At 40.7% G+C, this 23,412-nt stretch overlaps 1 protein-coding gene across 2 annotated transcripts in view; it reads left to right on the top strand.

Annotated features, from left to right (window-relative positions):
- The first annotated feature begins 3,759 nt into the window (after window positions 1–3,759).
- The window catches only part of DCTD (dCMP deaminase), a 32,446-nt gene continuing 12,793 nt past the window's right edge, over window positions 3,760–23,412 (top strand). The window contains exons 1-3 of one of the 2 annotated variants that reach the window (XM_054030876.1): window positions 3,760–3,818; window positions 11,283–11,394; window positions 17,467–17,602. In XM_054030876.1, the coding sequence (XP_053886851.1) occupies window positions 11,296–11,394; window positions 17,467–17,602 (235 nt within the window). In that variant the 5' untranslated portion in view covers window positions 3,760–3,818; window positions 11,283–11,295. Of the gene's footprint in view, window positions 3,819–4,154; window positions 4,379–11,282; window positions 11,395–17,466; window positions 17,603–23,412 lie in introns of those variants that run through there. The other variant, XM_054030875.1, reaches the window with a different exon arrangement.

The following is a 23,412-nucleotide window of genomic DNA, read 5'->3' on the forward strand; positions in this document are numbered from 1 at the left end:
GTCTAGCAGGGGCCTTTGGGCCTAGTCCACTCCATCACAAATGAGCATCCTAGTTAAGTGTCTGATGAGAACTTCCAGTTCCTGTGGTGGGCATGGAGATAGAACCTGTGCTGTTGTCTTTTGAGGTACTGGTCTGTGCCCTTCAGTGCAGCTGGTCTGTGTAATGGGGGGAACTTGAAGTGCAAGGAATAGTGTGGGTTTTGATGGAGACAAGTTGATTAAAAGCAGAAACTGATCAGAGCTGTAAATATTAACATATGAGCCAGAAGGAAGGATCAGCAAGCAAAGGTTTGAACGGGCAAATCCAACTGTAGAATCTATTGGTATTAAAGCAATGAGTAGTGAGACAGGGTAATTTTCTGAGGAGCAAAGCAATGCAGAGAGTGTCTAACTGTAACCAGGGTGGTCAGTGTTGATGGGAATGGGCGGCAGGGGATGGATGACTTGATGATTGCCAGTTCTGTTCATTCCCTCTGAAGCACCTGGTATTGGTCACTGTTGAAAGACAGGATACTGGGCTACATGAACCTTTGGTCTGACCCAGTATGGCCCATTCGCTGTTCTTATGATGGCATGAGTAAAATAAGCAAATGATGGGGGATGAGGAGAAATATTGTGTGTCTATGGATATTCTTAAGTGAGATGATAAATGGGACAAAGCGGTGACAGTCAAAAATGGAAAGTAAATTAGAAGAAATATAAAAATATGTTGTCAATATGCTCATTCAAGTCCCCAGTGAGGGTGAAGTCTGCAAAGGAGACTTCAGAGAGAATCAGGGAGAAGATATTAAAGAGTCTTCTCCTTCCCCAAAGGAGGAAGTTGGATTTAGGAGGCTGATAAACCACAGAGATTTTGAAACTGGAAGACAGAGAATAAGATGTTCAAAAAGAGAAGAGATCTTGGAGGAGAGAGTAGAAAATTTGAATTCAGTGTTGGTCATACCTTCAATACCACCATCTTTACTCAAGCTGTTCAAGGAAGCAACATCCTGGGAACATAAGGAAGCAGTTTATGCAAGCTGGCAGCAGTCTGAGAATGGGGAAGAGATAACATTTACAAGACATAAATTAGCAAAAACAGTCCCATATCAATGTAGAGAAACCCAAGAATATGTCAAAAAGTTAACCATATCCCTGGGATTTCTCTACACTGATTCTTTTCTTGAGTAATTGATGAACAGTTGCCAAGTGGTTAAATATTTAGCATATGAGTCTCTTTTGCAACTAACTGGCTTCTCCATTGCAAGGACATCTCAAATGTTTGTAATTCACTTGGTGGGTTAAGTGGCTAAATGTAATATTATGTATTGCAATAGGCATTGCTGAAAACTCTTAAGAAAAAAGAAAAGAAAACTTGGGAGGAACTTCTAACCTCCCTCTTTATATGATAGGTTTTCTGAAATACTTCACTTTTCTTCACTTTCTCCTTCTCTGGAACAAAAGAGAAATGAATGGTGAAACAGCTAAAATGTCAGACACATAGGCAACAAAAAAAAGAGTAAGTGAAGTACCTGAGAGAGGTTTTGCTTAAACCCGTTTCTTCCAGAGCTCACGCCTACTCAAAAGATAACTTTAAAGTACCATAGTACAGTGACGCTATCAATAAGGGCTGAATGTCCCTGTTCTGGTGAAGGACTCAAACTTCTTTTGATAACAATGCCAGAGAAATTTCACTATTATATTTCAAAATATATTTTATTATAATTTCTTGTCCTAAAATATCCGTTTTTATATTAAAACTGCACAAAATAGTCTGAATAGTTATTTTATGAACTGTATCTATTTCTTTGTTGTTGTTTTTAACATATTCCTGTTTGCAAAGTGAGAGATCAGATTTTTCTGTGTCTGTTATTTTTGGCTCAATTTTATATATTATTCCTTGGCTGGAAAGTGTAGTGGATGTAGACAGAGGGAATTGTCTGCAAAGGTACCTAATCATTTTAAGAAGAACAGGAGTACTTGTGGCACCTTAGAGACTAACAAATTTATTAGAGCATAAGCTTTCGTGGACTACAGCCCACTTCTTCGGATGCATAATCATAATAATTTTAGATTATGAAAAATTCACTAGAAGGAGTACTACCACATTCTGGCTAAACAAAAAAAACACTGCAAGAAACAATTGCTTATAATTTTACTGTAATATATTATTTCTTCAGGGCACAGAAGAGAAAAAATAATTTGTTGTGTGTGCATAGCATAAAGAAATAAACTGTTTTTGAAATGTTAAATATTTATTATGGTTTGTCTTCAGAACCATAAACTTTGCAAATAAGAAAAACAACTAGGAACAAAACCTAATTTAGAATGGATAATTGTAGCATTAATTCTCTGTTTTATACTTAGGGAAGGCACATATATGCATACAGATACCAGAAACTTGTTTAACTGCTAAATTATTCTCTGGAGAATAAGATTTATTAAATAAATGTTCTTTAACTTTCCATGAACAACCATAATCAGGTCTTTCATTTCACCTTCAGGCTCCTGTTTTCCCTGCAGATAATTATTTAGTTAATTTTCTTTTCCTTTTAAATTTTTTTTCTGTTTCAGTTAACAATAACTTTGCAAAAACATTTTCTGTACATATGAAATTAACAGAGTTAGAGACATGATTATGTCTCAGACATTAAAGTAAATGGAAATTCTGCCTGAGTAAAGGCTGTAGGACTGATCTCTTCTATACCTGGTTACTGCACTGACGGACTTTTCAGATTTACAAATGAACAGGAATATATATCTGAAATGAAATGTCTTCCATCTTGTAGTTTCCCATGCTCAAAAATGATAGGCTGCTGATTCAGAACTCTAAAGAAGCTCTTTACATTTAAGGACCTCTGTTTTGAGCCTACTACTAGTGTCCACTTCTGCTCCCATTGACTTCAAACACTTCAAACAGTATCAAACACTTAGGGATGGATTTTTGCCAGTCCTTTTGTATACTCTCTACCTCCTCCTTGCAGCCCTGTGCAGCAGACAGCCATAAGTGCAATTCTTTCTTGCACTCATTTGAGTGCCGCGACTGCAGAGCAAGTGCTGCCAGCTATCCTAACAGGATAGACAGGAAATTATATCACGGAGAGCTGGCAGAGCTGGCCAGCCACAGAAGGGAGCACATAACTACCATTATATTATGCACTGGATCTTGAATCTTTATTTGCATTGTATTAGACACTGTATATGTAGGTATACTCCAGTTGTCTGAATATCTTTTGAGACAGCCAAAACTTTTGGCTAGGTGGTGGATAAATACAATTCACTTTCTATATGAATTTCATATTCTGGGGACAAAAATGAATTTTAGATAACCTACAATTTTGACAATTGGGGTTTGAATAAACAAGATTTACTTGTAAAACATCTGTGTGAAATGCATGTAGTGTGTGCGCCTATGCAAAGACCCAAGAATAAGATGCAATGTGTGGCAGACCCTCAATGAAGAACACACACAAATTATTCATGCAAGAAACTTAAAATGCTGTTGGTTTAATTTTCTTCATTTAAACTATAACCCCAGGTTAGAGCCCTGCAAACTCGCGGATATCTGCTTGACATCTGTGGATACGGTGGATATCTGTGGACAATGTTTGCGGATCACGGAATGCGGATCCAAATTTTGTATCCCCGCAGGGCTCCATCCATGGTACCTTACTCCTGATGTAAATAATTTCCAGCCACAGAGGCGAGAGTGGCCCGGTTTGTGGGAAACACAGCTGACTCTGGGATTCAAATCCGAGATGTCCCTGGGAACGAGGGATGTCTGCAAGCTGCGCATGGCTGTCCAAAGTCTGCCCTCCGCCGCTCCCGTGGCTTTTGTGGTGAGCAGAGCTATGGGCACTGAAGGGCAGACAAGATATTTTAATCGTACGCTACTATTAAGGGGCGGGAGGTGACTTTATATGCGTTTACCCGCAGGGGGCTGCTGGCACTCGGTCCGGGGCAGGGGACCACGCGGACATGCTGCCACCACCGGAGGCCCGGGGACCAATTCTGCCTTCGCGGCCTCCTGTGCTGAACAGCAGTGACCGGGAGCAGGGGCTGCACCGCCCCAACCCCGTGGGACTACGGCTCCCAGCATGCCAAGCTGCCCGGGCCGCCTCGCCGAGATGGGGCATGGCATGCTGGGAGTTGAAGTCCCCAGGCTCTGCCCTGCGCTCCCCTCCCAGCCCAGCCACCGGCCTCTGCCAGAGCCCCACGCGCGCCCCAAGGCGAACGGTTGGGCGCGGTCACGCGGCAGGGGCGGGGCACAGCGGCTCCGCCCTCTCCTGCTTTGGCGCCAAAGAGCACGGGCACAGCGTGGGCCTACGGGCAGCAGCGGCGGAGTCGGTGTTAGCGAGATGAACGGGGATCAGCCCAGCCCCTGCGGCCAGCTCAATGGGTACAGCCAGCGGCCGCCCCGCGCTCCATCCCGGAGGGGGGAATCGGCTCCGGCCGCGTGTCTCGGGGCGCTGTTGGGAGTCATCCTGGTTCCCGTGGCCTCAGGCACCCTCCTGGCCCTGGGTGCGCTCCTGCCCTGCCCGTGCTTTGCTGCCCTGCCTGAGGCGCAGCCCCTGCCCCTGCCGGGTTACAGCAGCGCGGGGGCGCGGCGGGGCGCGCGGCTAATTGCTGCTCTCCCTCGATGCAGGGAGGGAATCCACAGAAGTAGGGTCTTTCCGTGGGGTGTGAGTGAGGGCAGGGTGGGGGGGCTCAGTCAGCTGGTGGATGCCCCCTGGGCCGGGGGTGGATGGGATGGGATGGGAAGGAGGGCAATGAGGGCGCATTGGGGCTGGCATCGTGGATGGGTAGCGCACAGTACCACGGGCTAATGATGTGAAAGTCGTGCCGCAGGCCCCTTCAAATAACAGCCACTCTGGGCATTAGGAGTGAGGCTGTGCTGGAAGGGTTTATAACGTGCCCGTTGCCCTAGGGTCTAGGTAAGAGCTACCCACTAGCAGGCAGGGGTGGGTTAGTGTCTTAGGCCTCTGGTTCAAATCCTAAGTGTCAGTAGAGTCCTTCCGAATGAAATAAATTGAGTTCAAATGTATTGCCAGTGCCAGATTGTTCTTGAGTTTACATTTATTAGACTTTCTTTGCCAAATCTGATTTAAAATCTTCCCACATGAGAGGGCTTCTGCTTTTTCCCTTGAGTCTATTCCACAACCTGTTAGATTTTACTGTCTGGAAGCTTTTTCTGTTATTTAGTCCAAATTTCCCCTCTCACTTATATCTAGTTATTCCTGGTTATATGCTACTTTGTTCCACTAAATAATCTGTCTCTTTGATGTTTACATCCAGATATATCTTTCTGAAAATATCTTTAAAAAGGCCTTTACTCTTCATGTATACTACACTCCTCTTGGCATGTTTCCTGATAGTTGGTATTTGCCCCTGTGCACTTGGCCAAAATTTCCATGCACAGACCCTTCCTGCAGTGTGCTAATTAATTGCTGCTTCTCAACCCAAGATGTGGCAGCAGATCAGCGTAGCTGTTTGTATGATACTAAATAATTTGCAAAGCTTATTGAGATTAAATGTGTAATGTAAAAGTAACTTTACCATCACTGGTTATCTTCTAGACACTCTAAAAACTTCAAAACCCATTGAAAAACAGGTATTAATATATCTTGATTATATCATAATTGTTTGCAGTTCTGTTTTGTTTTAAATCCCTGTATGCTAAAATGGTTGCACGCTATAAATGGGGTAGGTTGGGACAGAATGTATATATGGTCTTGTCCATCTATGCCCGCTGTATTATGGCAACAATTCCAAGTTTCATGTAAAGATTGGAGGATTCAGGGGTTACTTATCACAAGTAATCATTTTGAGAACTGGCACGAACTTGCCACTGTGATTGTATGTTGGCTCTCTTGTGGATTTAAGCCCTGGTCCTGTAATTGACTCCAAGCAGGTGGAACTTTATTGAAGTCACTGGGACTTTGTGAGAGTGCCATGCCAGTAGACCATGGAGTCACTTAGGGCAGGTCTACACTACCCGCCTGAATCGGCGGGTAGAAATCAATCTCTCGGGGATCGAATTATCACGTCTCATCGGGGCGCGACAATGGATCCCCGAATCGACGCTTCTACTCCACCAGCGGAGGTAGGAGTAAGCGCTGTCGACGGGGGAGCCGCGGAGGTCGATTTGCCGCTGTCCTCACAGTGGGGAAAGTCGCCTCCGATACGTCAAATTCAGCTACGCTATTCGCGTGACTGAATTTGCGTGTCTAAATCGACACCTCCCTCCACCCCCCGTAGTGAGGACGTAGCCTTAGAGGAATGGGTCCCGAGTCCTCTACACAGTAAAGCATTTCCCACAATCCTGGAGCTACAGATCCTGATCCAAGAAAAAGCACCCCAGATTCAGTATGCCCCAAAACAGAGACTGGCATAAAGAATACAAAAATAATTAAATTCCCAAAATGATTCTGTGAATGCAAAATATCGTGTGAATTGTGGAAACATTATTCACTCTTACAGAGTCCTCAAGAGGGACTGATTATTGCCAAAATGCTTGGAAATTGTAAACATAAACAGTATTATCTTCTGTAAAGATTTTGATTATAGCCAATCTTCTATGTGGGGGGTAACATGCAATTGTAAGAAATACTCTTTATTCTTTGCTGGAAAATAGATATTTATATATATTTAAGTATCACCCCTCAATAACCATATGGGGGAGGGAAGACAATCTAATTAAAGTAAAGGAATCAACTAATTTTCTTGACTAGCAGCTATAAATAAAACAATTAGGGGTGTTGGGAGGGAAGTTAATAGCTAGAGGTCAAGTCCACGTGTTCCTTGTGCCTCTCTGGGAGGTGGAGCATCACCCAAGACTCCAATTCCTGAATAAATACTCAAATCCTGTCAATTGAATATTGATTTCCAGGAACAGACTTAATGTTATATAAACCCTAATTCAGATGTGGCTGTAACATGTATATAGGTCAGACAGTGAAAATAGAGGAAAAAACTACAAATATGAATAATAAGGCTAGGGACCTAGGGCCCAATTTTCCTCAGACTGTACTTTACAACTCCATTGACCTCAATTTACTCTGGTTTGAGAGCAGAGCCAGGGTCATAGTCTATTTCAGGATTCTCCGCTAAATCTTCCATAATTTCTTTAGTGAACTCTTTTGCTAAAAGCAATTGTTGCATTTTCAGGTGTTCTGGAACTGTACGTGTGTTGCCATAACTAACTTGAAGGCTATCTGGACTTAAAAAAAGGCTGGTGAGATGCCTTACACTTTTTTTTTAACTGAAGAATAACTTGGTGATGTTCTTAGCCAGGCTGGAGGTGTAATTTGGGGAAAAAAAACAAAAACATTATTCTTTACATTTCAGTTTCTCTTTATCTCGTGCTGCTTTCAATATATCATTTTGCACAGTGTGGCCTACACCTTGCCAGTAGTTCTGTAATTTGCTGAAGAGACATCTCTTTCATCAGGGATCTTTTGAGCAGAAGTAAGCATAATAGTTGTAAATGTCCTACTTTGCTCTCAGCTTTCATTTTGTGGGAATTATCGTCCCAATATTTTTATCAGTTAAATTCACAGAGCCTTGGAACACATCACAATGTTCAGCCTGATGAAAATATGTGGTATATATCTGAAAATTTCCTGTGGTAATTTCTAATCGTATGGTTCCAGGTTTCACAGATTGGGGGTTAAGAATGGCAACTTGCTACAATATGCTAAATTTACATGCATCTCCACCAGTTTATCTCCTCCTTAATCTTCACGCTCCTCTCTTGTGTGCACTTGACTGCACTCCTAGCTTGGATGCTACTAAATCAGAACAGTAGCATTTTATCCCATTCTGTGCTGGTGTAAATAGGTGCACAAGGTGCAGGGAGTGGAGAATCTGGCGGAAGTTGTTATTGTTAGTCATAAGTCTGTCCATAAGTGCCATTAAAAAACAAACAAACAAACAAACCAGAACTGTAGAGCTCTTTCTTTCTGTACAAGCCTTTCATTGATCTTGTAGTATGTCACTTCTCTAATCCATTCATGCAAAGTTGGTACCTTGGAGGATTTCCAGTTATGTGTTATGTAGAGTTTGGCACACAAGAAGAATAAATGTAATAACTTGGTCCTTTGTTATATGTAAATATGATTTCCAGGAAATAGTTTAGCAATAGAGATTGCAGGAAAAAATGTTCCTCTTTCCCTCTATTCAATATAACATTAGCTATTTGGAGGGCTTCATCCAGAATTTTTATTTAGCTCCACATTATGTGTAATGTATGCCATTTCCAACATCAGTTATACATCCCCAAAATTTTTACTGTGAATCTTGCTCAATTTGGATTGATTTTTAAGGAAGGTAGCTTTTAAAATCTCTTCCATTTGTGATTTCACCCCCCCCCCCCTTTTTTTTCCCTGTGTGTTTCAATGAGACACTAGTCTCACTCAAATCTGTTGAAATTAATTCATTCAGATTGTCACAGCTTGCCTACCCTGAGGCTGTGATGGTGTGTGAGTATTGGGATTTCATGACAGGTTTCTAGTTTTTCCTTTTTCTATCACACTGTCATCCTTCACCAAGAATTGTTCCTTCCTTATAGGGCAGTAGGAAAGTCCTCAGGCCAGTGCTGGCAGAATCCTTTACTTGTGCTGCATATTTAGGATAGAAGGATGACTGATATGTTTTGCCTGTCCAGCATAACAAACTTTTCTCTCACCAGGAATAGAGGATGAAAATTTCCCCTATCAAGAGAGAGTCGAATTTCCACGTTCACAACCTGTATTTTTAATAGTGGTACTACTAGCCTCTAGACTGCTTCCCCACCCAACTTTTAGAACAAAATAACATAGGAAAAATACTTGCAGTTAAATCTCCTTCCTAATGTATCTTTGTATGCAGAGGGCTCCTGACTCTGCATTGCTGGGAGGTGTCCTGCTGTCTGATGGGAGGCCACCAGCTGCTGAAAAGTGCCTCTGAGGTCCCCTCTCGCAGGGCATTCTCCATTGTCTTGGAGCTTTTTACTATAGTGGACACTATTTCACAACTTTCTTCTCTTCCTGTCTTTCTGATATTTTTAACTGGGATCCTTAGTAACAGCAACTCTAGATTAAAAAAAGAAAAGAACTTTGTTCCTATATGTTTTTACAGGTTATCTACAGGGGTGAAAGTAACTTAAAGGACTTACAGGTACTGCCAGAGTCCTGAGGGGGCGGGGCCTCATACGGAAGAGGTGGGGCCTCTCAAGATTTAAAGGCCCTGGGGCACTGGCTGTGGCTGGAAGCCCCAGGGCCCTTAAATCAACCCGGGGCTCCCAGCTGCAGAGGTGGCTGGGAGCCCCCGGGGCTCAGGGGCAAATTAAAGGGCTGGAGCTGCAGGTGGGATTTAAAGCGCCCAGAGCTCCCGTGGCTGAGAGAAGCCCCGAGCCTTGCCAGGCTGGGACCGGGATTTAAAGGGCCTGGAGTTCCTGCCGCTGCGGGGAGCTTTGAGTCTTTTAAATCCCGGCCCCAGCTCGAACGCCGGAGCCGCGGGCGGGATTTAAAGGGCTCTGGGCTCCCCGCAGCCGCGGGAGCTCTGAACCCTTTAAATCTGTCCCCAGCCCGGTCACCGGAGCCCAGAGCCCTTTAAATCCCCGCCGCGGAAGCCGGACCGCACCGGCTTGCTTTCACCTGTGGTTATCTACCATGTTTATATAGGATACCCTGTGGATGACTGGAGAACTGATGGGATTATGAGATAACAAGTGGGGTTTTTTGTTTTTGCTTTTTTGTTTTTTTAAGTGCAGTTGGGAAAGGAAGAGTTTATGGTCAGTTTGTAGATTCAAACTCTTTCTATTTTGACGTTTCTGCTTAACTCAAATACATTACAGCCAAGAAAAAATATTTTTGTGAGAGGTTTCTTGCACCCACTCCTTCAACTGTGGGATATGGAAGTACTCAGTACAGTTCTCCAGTCTTCCCAACACTCCTTCAGCAAAACATAGGGAAGACAAGATTTTTATATATTAAATTAAAAAGCAAGCAGGGGAAAAAACTACTACCTTTCAAGCTGCCTTTATTTATATGATAAAAAAGGGTGTGGAAAAAGGAGCACAAATTCATTTTGCTCCTTTCAGTTTTTTGCAGGTCACCTTTAAAGGGCCTGTACCTGAGCAAGACTTTTTACTCTTGATTTTTTTAAAAACAAATTATTATGTAAGAGTTTGGAGATATATTGCAGGAGTCTCCTGCTTGAGATGGAAGAGTTGGCAACTGTTGCTACTATACCTGCTTCGGTGCTTGTATATTGTGGTGGTGAACAGTGAGTAAATGCCTTGGTAGATAATAGTCTCTGTGTGGTGGGGTGGGTTGGGTTATGCAGATCAGTTCTCTTTCTATATTTTTTTGTTGTCGTTCTTTAACCTCAACGTAACTTGATGCATGAAACTCTTTTCTCCCCTCCCAGTTTAGGGAAGAGGCTGGAAGCCTCACTTTAAAGCTGGACACATGCTCCTACCATCCTAAATGCGTTGTTTAAAGCCCTATTTACCTGTTTATGCTTGATGAGATCTGTTGACTCGTATGATAGGGAACAAGATGGGGGGAGGGAGGACTGGCAGTTTGTAGCTGCTTGTGTGTGTGGCAGGTTTGTTCTGCAGCAGATGCATGATGAGGCCATTTGAACCACTTGTAGCCTGATAGTACACATCAGGAATATTGCTTGTAGGTGTTGTAAGTGAAGGCAACTCATGGCCATAGTGGCACCAAGAGAGAGGTTTAACCACAAAAAGCGATTCCAAACACAAGTCTGCTTACTAGTCTTTATTATTGGCCATAACAAATAGCCTGAATCAGATGTTTGCAATTAGAAAAACGGGCATAAGAGATTACATTGCCTGAGTGAAAAGAGTTTGGTAATATAGGAACAGGGGACATATCTTTTCTGAGAAATATGCAGGTGGTTATCTTTGAGGGATAGATAATACCTGGCATAGAGCTATTCAAAGACTGAATTATTTCATCGAAAGCTGCAATTTATGATCGCCTTTTGGCCTCTTTTGTTTGAAGGGAAGTGTTGCTTATAGGTTCAGGGCAAAACACTGATATGATTTACCATTAAACTTCTGATGTGAATCCATAACATTCAGGGACAGATTCTGCTGCTGTCTACAATGGTGTAAATCCAGAGTAACTCCACTGGATTTTATATCAGTGTAACCAGGAACAGAATCTGGTCCCCAGTGTGTTTTGAAAGCAAGTGATAAAGGGGCTTTACTTTATCTCTTTAAAAATAAATAAAAATTAGGAAATGCAAGCTATAGCTTCTTTATTGACTGCCTGTTCTATTTGATTTTGTAGGTTTGGCAGTGAAATGCTCTGTAAAAAACGGGAGGACTATTTGGAATGGCCTGAATATTTTATGGCAGTAGCCTTCTTATCAGCACAAAGAAGCAAGGATCCAAATTCTCAGGTAAGAAAGCAGCATGCAGGAGTAATGTAATATAGGTTGTATTGCACTGTGTGTCACACACCCAGTTTTATATATAGTGGATTTTCATTAGAAGTTATTTCAATATAGAGCTACCCAAGTTGCAGCACAGTAGGCGCTTTTGCTACAGGAATTTTGTTCATGGGTTTGACCTCCGATATAGCTCTGTCATTACTTATGTTACTATGTGAACATAAGAACATAAGTGAACATAAGAATGGCCATACCGGGTCAAACCAAAGCTCCATCCAGCCCAGTATCCTGTCACCGACGGTGACCAATGCCAGGTGTCTCAGAGGGAGTGAACCTAACAGGTAACGATCAAGTGATATCTCTCCTGCCAACCATCTCCATCCTCTGACGAACCGAGGCTAGGGACACCATTCCTTACCCATCCTGGCTAATAGCCATTAATGGACTTAACCTCCATGAATTTATCCAGTTCTCTTTTAAACCCTGTTATAGTCCTAGCCTTCAATGTCCTCAGGCAAGGAGTTCCACAGGTTGACTGTGCGCTGTGTGAAGAAGAACTTCCTTTTATTTGTTTTAAACCTGTTGCCTATTAATTTCATTTGGTGGCCCCTAGTTCTTGTATTAATGAAACAAGTAAATACCTTTTCCTAATCCACTTTCTCCACATCACTCAGGATTTTATATACCTCTATCATATTCCCCCCTTAGTCTCCTTTTTTCCAATCTGAAAAGTCCTAGCCTCTTTAATCTCTCCTCATATGGGACCCGTTCCAAACCCCTCTGAACCTTTTCTAATGCCAGTATATCTTTTTTGAAATAAGGAGACCACATCTGTATGCAGTATTCAAGATGTGGGGGTACCATGGGTTTATATAAGGACAATAAGATATTCTCCGTCTTATTCTCTATCCCTTTTCTAATGATTCCTAGCATCCTGTTTGCTTTTTTGGCTGCTGCTGCACACTGCGTGGACATCTTCAGAGAACTATCCATGATGATTCCAAGATCTTTCCTGATTAGTTGTAGCTAAATTTAGCTCCCATCATATTGTATGTATAGTTGGGGTTATTTTTTCCAATGTGCATTACTTTATATTTATCCACGTTAAATTTCATTTGCCATTTTGTTGCCCAATCACTTAGTTTTGTGAGATCTTTTTGAAGTTCTTCACAGTCTGCTTTGGTCTTAACTATCTTGAGCAGTTTAGTATCATCTGCAAACTTTGCCACCTCACTTTTTACCCTTTTCTCCAGATCATTTATGAATAAGTTGAATAGGATTGGTCCTAGGACTGACCCTTGGGGAACACCACTAGTTACCCCTCTCCATTCTGAAAATCTACCATTTATTCTACCCTTTGTTCCCGGTCTTTTAACTAGTTCTCAGTCCATGAAAGGATCTTCCCTCTTATCCCATGACAACTTAATTTACGTAAGAGCCTTTGGTGAGGACCTTATCAAAGGCTTTCTGGAAATCTAAGTACACAATGTCCACTGGATCCCCCTTGTCCACATGTTTGTTGACCCCTTCAAAGAACTCTAATAGATTAGTAAGACAGGATTTTGCTTTACAGAAACCATGTTGACTTTTGCCCCACAATTTATGTTCTTCTATGTATCTGACAATTTTATTCTTTACTATTGTTTCAACTAATTTGCCTGGTACTGACTTACCGGTTTGTAATTGCTGGGATCACCTCTTTTTAAAATATTGGCATTACATTAGCTATCTTCCAGTCATTGGGTACAGAAGCTGATTTAAAGGACAGGTTGCAAATCATAGTTAATAGTTCCGCAATTTCACATTTGAGTTCTTTCAGAACTCTTGGGTGAATGCCATCTGGTCCTGGTGACTTGTTACTGTTAAGTTTATCAATTAATTCCAAAACCTCCTCTAGTGACACTTCAGTCTGTGACGATTCCTCAGATTTGTCACCTACAAAGGATGGCTCGGGTTTGGGAATCTCCCTAACATCTAGGGTGACCAGATGTCCCAATTTTATAGGGACAGTCCTGATATTTGGGACTCAATTATATAGGTGCCTATTACCCCCCCCCCCCCCATCCTGTCCCAATTTTTTTTTCACACTTGCTCTCTGGTTACTCTACTAACATCCTCAGCTGTGAAGACTGAAACAAAGAATTCATTTAGTTTCTCCACAATGACTTTATCATCTCCAAGTGCTCCTTTTGTATCTTGATCGTCCAGGGGCCCCACTGGTTGTTTAGCAGGCTTCCTGCTTCTGATGTACTTAAACATTTTGTTATTACCTTTTGAGTTTTTGGCTAACTGTTCTTCAAACTCCTTTTTGGCTTTTCTTATTACATTTTTACATTTAATTGGCAGTGTTTATGCTCTTTTCTATTTACCTCACTAGGATTTGACTTCCACTTTTTAAAAGATGCTTTTTTATCTCTCACTGCTTCTTTAACATGGTTGTTAAGCCACGGTGGCTCTTTTTTAGTACTTTTACTGTGTTTTTTAATTTGGGGTATACATTTTAAGTTGGGCCTCTATTATGGTGTCTTTGATAAGTGTCCATGCAGCTTGCAGGGATTTCACTCTAGCCACTGTATCTTTTAATTTCTGTTTAACTAACCTCCTCATTTTTGCATAGTTCCCCTTTCTGAAATTAAATGCCACAGTGTTGGGCTGTTGAGGTGTTTTTCCCACCATAGGAATATTAAATGCTGTTATATTATGGTCACTATTTCCAAGCGGTCCTGTTATAGTTACCTCTTGGACCAGATCCTGCGCTCCACTCAGGACTAAATCAAGAATTGCCTTTCCCCTTGTGGGTTCCTGTCCCATCTGCTCCAAGAAGCAGTCATTTAAAGTAACGAGAAATTTTGTCTGTGCATTTCATCCCAAGGTGACATGTACCCAGTCAGTATAGGGATAATTGAAATCCCCACTATTATTGAGTTCTTTATTTTGTTAGCTTCTCTAATCTCCCTTAGCATTTCATCGCCACTATCGCTGTCCTGGTCAGGTGGTCGATAATAGATCCCTACTGTTATATTCTTATTAGAGCATGGAATTAATATCCATAGAGATTCTATGGAACATGTGGATTCATTTAAGGTTTTTTACTTCATTTGATTCTACGTTTTCTTTCTCATATAGTGCCACTCCCCCACACAACCTGTTCTGTCTTTCCAATGTATTTTGTACCGCGGAATGATTGTGTCCCATTGATTGTCCCCACTCCACCAGGTTTCTGTGATGCCTATTATATCAATATCTTCCTTTAACACAAGGCACTCTAGTTCACCCATCTTATTATTTAGACTTCTAGCATTTGTGTACAAGCACTTTAAAAACTTGTCACTGTTTATTTCTCTGCCCATTTCTGATGTCAGATTCTTTTTTATGTGAATGTTTCTTGTCTGATCTGGCCCATACTTTATCCTCTTCATCCTCTCCTGACTAAAACCTAGAGAATCTCTATCAGTAGGCTCTCCTCTAAGAGAATTCTCTGTCCGATCCACATGCTCCTCTGGCAGCAATCGGCTTTCCCCCATCTCTTAACATTAAAAAGCTTGCAGAGCAGTTTTTAAACTAAGTGCCAGCAGTCTGGACCCACTTTGGTTTAGGTGGAGCCCATCCTTCCTGTATAGGCTCCCCCATCCCAAAAGTTTCCCCAGTTCCTAATAAATTTAAACCCCTCCTCTCTACACCATCGTCTCATCTATGCATTGAGACTCTGAAGCTCTGCCTGCGTACCTGGCCCTGCGCTTGGAACTGGAAGCATTTCTGAGAATGCTACCATAGAGGTTCTGGATTTCAATCTCTTTCCTAGCAGCCTAAATTTGGCCTATGTACTTGATCATCATGTGGTTGAGGAAGCCAAAGCCCTCCTGTTGATACCATCTACACAGCAATGGATTAATCTCCAGAATTTGTGTCCCTCTGCCTGGATCCTTAGTCTCAACTGGGAGCATGGATGACAGCACATGCCCCTCACTCCCAGAGCCCACAGTAGTCACTGCTGATCTGCTCAGGTCATAACTGGCAGTATCATTAGTGCCCACATGAATCATCAGCATGTGGCAATGGTAAGAAGAACCTCAGAAACCTTTCTGTATTTCTCGGATGCGGTCTCCAGGCAGACAGCACAGCTGGGACATCATGTCAGGTTGGCAGATGGTTTTCCCCCGTTCCTCTCAGAAGGGAGTCCCTGACAACCAGCATTTTAAGCTGCCTCCTCTTGGCTCTGTGTCTATGAGCCTCCCTGCTTGACGTACAGGTGACATTTCCTCCTCAGCCATTTGGATCTGGTCCTCACCACCTGTTGCAGGTATTGCATACCAGTTCTTGACCAAGATGGATCAGGGACCTGGGTGGGGATGGAGTACTGTCTGAGGTGACCAGCAGCCAATCTCTTTCCTGTAGAGTAGCCTGTTCTCCTTCCTATTCTGGTGCCACTATAGTCCACTCACCTCCTCTGTCCCAGATGTTTCCACTTGCATTCTGTCAATGAAGTCATCGTACTCCCAGATGCTAGGCAGAAGAGTCAGCCCCTCCTGCAGCTCTCTTACCTTCTTCTGGGGGATTCTGTCAACAGAGACCTCACACTGGATGGCTCCTGAGCCTGGGTTTCAATAGCAGGCACGTGCAAGTCAGATATCCAGCAAGTCAAGACTGGGGCTTGGGTGGAAGCCTTCAGGGTCAGAATGCCTGTCTGCCAGGGCTCTCACAGGTGCAGACAGAATAAGAGCTAGAAGTGGTATTGGCAACATACAGTTTTTCTCCCAATGCAAGGCCTTCTTTGTAGGGTATGCACAAGTTAAGGAAAGGGGGGGGAAATGGGACTAAGTGCAGACAGTTTTGAGATAATTTGACAAGCAAAATTTGATTTTTTAGATGGCTAGATCAAATTTGTTTCCATATCTAATTGAAGTTTCTTCTCCTCCCCTTCGAGGCACTGCAACTTATTTTACTCTTGGGTTGCGTGGGTTTTTTGCTCAGCACAGGACTCCTGACTAGTATTCCCATCCTTTGCCTTCTTCCGTAGTCCTCTCTGCAACCTGCTGTTAACAGAACAGTTGAGAGAAAAGGAGGAAGATGGGAGAGTGAAATCCCAACAAAAATACAGAGATGAGAAGATGCCCACTAACCATCACTACTCAGTTACTTGCTGCTTGTTGTATCCTAGACCTCCTTACTCTGCTTAAGTGTTCTTTTTAGGGCCAAATCCCCAACTGGTCTTATCTAAGAGCTCATCTGTATTTAACTTACATAGAAATAACTACATTGTTTTTAATTTGTACATTTAGTGATTTAGGCTTAATCAAAATAAGACAGTTTTTTATGCCAAAATAAGTCCAGTACACACAGTTGGAGTGATATAATAAAAGGTGAGAATTAAAACAGGTGTCTAGTATTTTGGTGCAAATTTGTGTGTAGACCAGACCTAAATTGCTAGAACTACGCCAATTAATAACAGATTAGGACTGGTCCCTTAGGCTCTCTGCCTGCAAACTTACATGATTAAGGGTTTGCAGGACTGGGCCCTTCAATTGTAAGTTTTATGGATTTTGTCTCTTCTTGTCTGTAAAGTGGCTTGCATACTCCTGTTGTGTATATTAAATAATAGTAGGGTTGTCAATTAATTGCAGTTAAGACAAACGATTAATGCAAAACAAATTAACTAGATTAAAAAAAATCAATGAATTGTGGTTTTAATCACATGGCTAAACAATCATAGAATACCAATTTAAATTATAAAATATTTTTGGATGTTTTCTACATTTTCAAATATATCGATTTCAATTCTGACACAGGATAAAATATTATTTTTGATGAAAAATAGTATTTCTTTTTTACAGTGTAAATATTTGTAATCAAAAATAATATTGTATCCTGTGTTGGAATTGAAATCGATGCATTCGAAAATGTGGAAAACATCCAAAAATATTTTATAATTTAAACTTGGTATTCTATTAGTTTAACAGTGCAATTAAAACTGTGATTAATCATGACTTTTTTTTAAATCTCACGAATAATTGCAATTATTTATTATTATTATTTTAAATCGTGTGACAGCCATAAATGATAGTAAATATCTGTTTTATGTAGGTTGGTGCTTGCATTGTGAATTCAGAAAACAAGATTGTTGGAATTGGATATAATGGGATGCCTAACGGTTGCAGTGATGATTTGCTGCCCTGGACGAGAACAGCACAGAGTAAACTAGACACAAAATATCCTTACGGTAAGGAACACTTTCTAGGCAAGGCTTCCTATGTGTTGCAAATTACTCTCATCATTTAAATATAAGAGTCCAAATGATGTCCCAGCATGGTAAATATTGATCCATTTCCCCTCAGCATGGCTGACTTTAACAGGTATTCAGGTGGTAATACCACCATGAAATTACAGCTCTAGAAATAGTGTTTATTAGCTCTCTCTTTCTGCAGAGCCAGTAGGACCGGCAAACAGCATCATCTTGTATTTACTACTTCCTAGTAATGCACTGACAGTGGGTTTTTTTAATAAACACTTAAGATTCTTAACAATTTTTCACATTGCTTTACTGAGTCAAAATTAGTAAACCAGTTAAGTAAACTTCCATTATTATAGCACATGGTTACAATAGGTGTAAAGTGGTGCTATTTTTCACATGTTCATCTTTACAGTGTTTAATTGCCTCATCACATACTATTTTTTCCACTGCATGTTTTCCCCCCACAGGCTTACAATTTGGGAGAATTTTCAGGACAGCAAAAATCACATCCCTAACACAAAGGCCACACCCTGCCAAATTTCAGGGTCTGCTCTAAGTAAGGGGCATTTTCCCCCTCCCCAACTTTGTTGTTTGAAACAGCTGAACTGTTATGGCTGAAATCCTCTCTCCCCACTTCCCCACCCCCCAAAAAATCAGCTTTTTGAGAGGCAGACGTGGAAAATTTCAGTCTCAACATTTAACGTGTGCCAAAGTTATAAGCAACTGAAAATAGAGAAGTATTGGGCAATCTTGGGCTCAAAGTACTGCGTATAATGAAAGCACTACAATAGTAGGACTTAGTTTTGACTACTTTTATCTCTGGCAAGGAGAACTAGTTTTTCCTCTGGCTACTCACCCTGGAAATTATGAAATTGTTGAAGTATAACACATACATTTCTTTTTAAGTGTAGCTCTGCCAGTGTCAATTGCCTTGGATGCAACTAGATGTAAGGCACCTATTGCTCTATTTATAAGGTCTCAGTCCTGCAAATGAGATTAGTGTGGGGGGACTTCTGCATCTGCACAGAGCCAATGGCAGGATGGGGACTGCAATGGGGAGGTTTAAGCTTTCCAAGAAAAACTGCCTTTTATTTAATCTTTTACATAAGATCATTTTTAAGATTTTTTTTAAAGCTATAGTTTGGGGCTTAAAGAGATGTGGAAATGTTTCCACTATATTTGGTTTTTGTAGCAAGTAAGCACCATTAATACTTGATGCTATTGGTGTGTGTTTTTTTTTTTTTTAAATATTCTAGTTGAATACACAGTCTGCAAGATGGAGTCATATTTCCAGGACAAGTGAAAGACTATGCTGAACATTTTTTTTTTCTCATAATATAAAAAATTGGCCTAAAAAGACCTAATTCTTATCTTTTTATTTCACCATTAATGCTTTTTATTCCCCATTAACTTTCCTACGATAAATGTCATTAAGAGAAACTGCATAAAATATATGTTTTTGTAATTCGTAGATCACTTTATTTTCTAAGGTTTTCTTTTTAATCCTGATAATTCAGCTAACATACCAGACAAGAATGGAATTCCTCTAAATTAAAAATACTGCTACACTCAAGGAAACCTTTGCAAATGCTTCCAAAACCTCATTAAACTGTCCTGTTTTTCTGCATTCCTTTATTATTTTTGGTGATCACCACAGTGTTTGTGTGTAAATTAAAACTTTCTCCTTTCATCCTTGCCTGCTTGCTGCTCCTCCTGACTCATTTGTTCATATATGACAAAATCTCAGTGCTTGCTACATTACAATTCATCATTGTGGAAGTGCCTATATCGGTGTCACTAGCACTGTATTGTAGTGTCACTAAACGAACTGAGTTGTATAGTGGTACAATCTATACACTAAGAGATGGCTTCTGTTTACATGCACACTGTAGTTCAGCAGCATTGACTCGAAGGAAATGCAGAATATGTACGTAAGAGGAAGGATGGTTTTGTGGCTGAGATACTGGATTGGAATTTGGAAGACCCGGGTTGTTCCCAGGTCTACCACATACTTCTTGTGTGACCCGCTCAGTGAAATCTGGGCTCTTTGAAATCACTGGCAAAACTTTACGGTGGGGCCAGAGTTTCACCCTGTCTTAAATTAATTTACTCTCTGTAAAATTGGGATAACTTGTAGTTGCTTTATCTGACAGGGGTGGTGTGCGGATAAATATGTTAAAGGTTGCAAGGCACTCGATACTATAGTGATTGTGGTGGAGCACCATAGTACCTGGATAATGTGTTGTGGTGATTCTTGAAGTTGAATACTATGACTCTCCTTTCAGTATTCATGTTTTTAAACAGACAAACATTTAATGGTTTAATAGGGCCTGGGACTGCAAGCTGTTGAGTGCCCTCCATTCTTCCAGAGGAGGGCGTTCAGTATCCCACAGGGAGGCACTTTGCCCTTTGCTGGTTCAAGCCTTTAGTCTCTTGCCAATACGGGCTCTCAGCCTGTGTGTGTGTGTGTGTGTGTGTGTGTGTGTGTGAGAGAGAGTTATTAATCTTGAATGGTTGATTTATTAAGAGCTTGCTGAAAGCTGAACCTAAAGCTATATGTTCAGTACAACATGCAGAAGCTTCTTCATAATTAGATCAAACTTTTGCTTTCAATTGGAGTTGAAACTGAATGCCATCTGGATTTGTTATACAAATGTATGGATTTGATGACTTGCTCTGTCCTCTCACGTCAAACTTAAAGTACTCCATTTTTCTCATATCAGCATATGTCTACTAATGCTTGTTGCTTCATTCACTTGAAGTCCTCTGTCTCCACAGTAATCTAGAAATATTTCTGAGACAAACAGTCTTATTAGAGATTTTGCACAAAAAGACTTGCAAATATAGGAAACCTTTGAGCCATTATATAAAGAATAAATTGAGCAAACCTATTTCCAAATACTTAGATTCAGATTTAATAAAATGTGCATGGTATAAAACATAAATATACATTCATTCCACTGTATGTGCTTTGTAAAAATGAAACAAACTGTCTTTGTTCTAAGTATCAGCGTTATAGTTTTGTTAGGGCATGGGCCCTTTGTAAATAACCTCAGACGCTAACCTCTGAAAAATATTTTAAGCAAGTGTTTTAAAATATATACAGTTATGGGTTCATTATTTTCATAGAATCATAGGACTGGAAGGGACCTCGAGACCTTCTAGTCCAGTCTCCTGCATTCAGGGCAGGACTAAGTATTGTCTAGACCATCCCTGACAGGAATTTGTAACTTGCTCTTAAAAATTTCCAATGATGGAGATTCTAAAACCTCTGTAGGCAATTTATTCCAGTGCTTAATTACCCTGATAGTTAGGAAGTTTTTCCTAATGTCCAACCTAGACCACCCTTGCTGCAATTTAAACCCATTGCTTCTTGTCCGATCCTCAGTGGTTAAAGAAAACAATTTTTATCCCTCCTCCTTGTAACAACCTTTTATGTACTTGAAAACTGTTATGTTCCCCCTCAGCCTTCTTTTCTACAGACTAAACAAGCCCAATTTTTTCAATATTCCTCATAGGTCATGTTTTCTAGATCTATAATCATTTTTGTGCTCTTCTCTGGACTTTCTCTAATTTGTCCACATCTTTCATGAAATGTGGCACCCCGAACTAGACACAATACTCCACTTGAGGCCTAATCATTGTGGAGTAGAGTTTGATGAATTGCTTCTCATGTCTTGCTTACAACACTCCTACTAATACATCTCAGAATGATGTTTGTGTGGTTTTTTTTTGCACAATAGTGTTACACAGTTGACTCATTTAGTTTGTGATCCACTGTGATCCCCAGATCCCTTTCCACAGTAACAAGTTGACAAGGTAAAACCTGATTTGATGTTAATATTTACATTTCTGTATTGACAACTTTTAAGCATTCCAAAATTGTTAGTGCGTGGCTCCCCTCCCCCCTAATGATTTATTAGGAATTTATTTGCCTTCTGATTTTTCTTTGAACTTTTAGGGTGCACTCAAGTTACATTTTCAAGCTTTTCTACAGTACCAGGAGGGCTAGAAACTTACTTTATTTTAATGAAAGCTGAGATTGTCACATATTCACACAACTCCAGGAGCTGGGACTTTCAGGAAACACACCAAATATGACACTTGCTTTAAAACCACAAAAGTTGGCAGTATGTTCACATAAGGCACATATAAGGATCGCATAGTTCATAAACTCTCATACTGCCCAACTAACCACATTGTTAATAAAGCAAGCGTTACTATTTAACTCTATTTTATAGAAAAATGAAAGTTTATAAGATAATGCATTTTGTGTATATATAGTACCATCTCTAGTGCATAATATTTCAAAACACTTTTTAGTGTCTGTTTCAAATGGTAATTGTTAATGCATGGTAACATAGAAAAATCAAACTTTGCACTGGATTTCCTTTGTGACTGCTACTTACTATGTGAAATTTTATAGTGATCAGTTATCAAACCTCTTGGTTAAGCAAGTAAACATAACAGTATTAATGGTCATATGGTTCTTATTATCAGTGTTTGGGCTAAAAAAAATTTTTATTAGGTGGGAAGAGTAGTTTGACATCACAGTCCATTGAGGATATTTTCATGGCAGGATAGAGGATATGCAGAAAGCAACAGGAATAGTGTGAGGAGGGCCTCTTTTGTTTGATGTACAGTAGGAAAGACTTTGGGTTAAATATTGGATCATAACACTAGATCAGACATTCAACATGAGACAATATGGTGCAAGGTGAAAGGAAGTAGAAGTGTGATATGGTAGGCAATAAGATACTAGTAAGAAATATATTCTTACTAAAGAGTAGTGAAGTTAGCCCCCCTCCCTTTTTTTTAATTTATATATATTATATTATATTATTATTAAAGCATTCACAAATACTCAACACTGTAGATAAGGTTCCAATGTTGGCTTCCATTCTGAAAAAGTGGCTTGGAAAATATTCTCCAAAGACTTCGTTAGCAGTAGAAATAACCATGTAATGAGAACTCAGCATATGTTCTGTCCCTGCTGTCGTGGGCTGAGGGGGAGAACTTACTCACAGGATATTGTAAAATTGGTAGCTCTAACAGTCTCAGTTTACAACCTTTACAAAGATGCTTGTGGTGGTGGTATCACTGTACCTTTGCAGACAGGGCCATCTGATATTTCCCACTTGGATGATTGCTCTGCTCACAGGTCAATCATACCGGCAAGTGCAAGCAACATCTACCTCCACACAAAGAATGACAAAGGTGTAATGTGTATGGGCTGTGTACAAAAATGTACATATGCATTCTGGAAATGTGTTTGGGAGGCAGTGCATAAACCCAACCTGTGCTAAACAAAAGAACGTTGTGTTCCTGTGCCTCCAATGTAAATTAAGCAAGGTGAAGCCAGGGACAGTGAACGTGCATTTACATATAAAGTAAACAAAGCAATCAAACTAACAAGTAGCAGCTTAGTGAGCACACTGGAGACAGAGACTGCATCCTAAGAAGCCTTTCTGGCTCTTGAGGCAGAGACAATGGACTTTGGGCAACACAAGAGGACCAAATATGAATTTTTAAATATTTGTCACTTAAGGGACAGCATTTTCTGAGCCTTTGAAAGTTGGATCCCTTAGCCTGGGGTGGGTGGGTAAAGATGCTGCTTAACTTGATGTAAGAAAGATTGGACAAAGATTGTAATTTGCTAAAATTAAAATTAAGTTTGTCACTAGAAAATGTTCTTTGTATTCGTTTTGTTTATAACCATACCTTTCTTTCCTCTTGCTTAGTGTTACTTAAATCTCTGTTCTTCGTTAATAAACTTATTCTTAGTTTTATTGTAAACC

Source organism: Malaclemys terrapin, chromosome 5 (genome assembly GCF_027887155.1).
Source record: "Malaclemys terrapin pileata isolate rMalTer1 chromosome 5, rMalTer1.hap1, whole genome shotgun sequence".
In the NCBI taxonomy this organism is placed as follows: domain Eukaryota; kingdom Metazoa; phylum Chordata; order Testudines; family Emydidae; genus Malaclemys; species Malaclemys terrapin.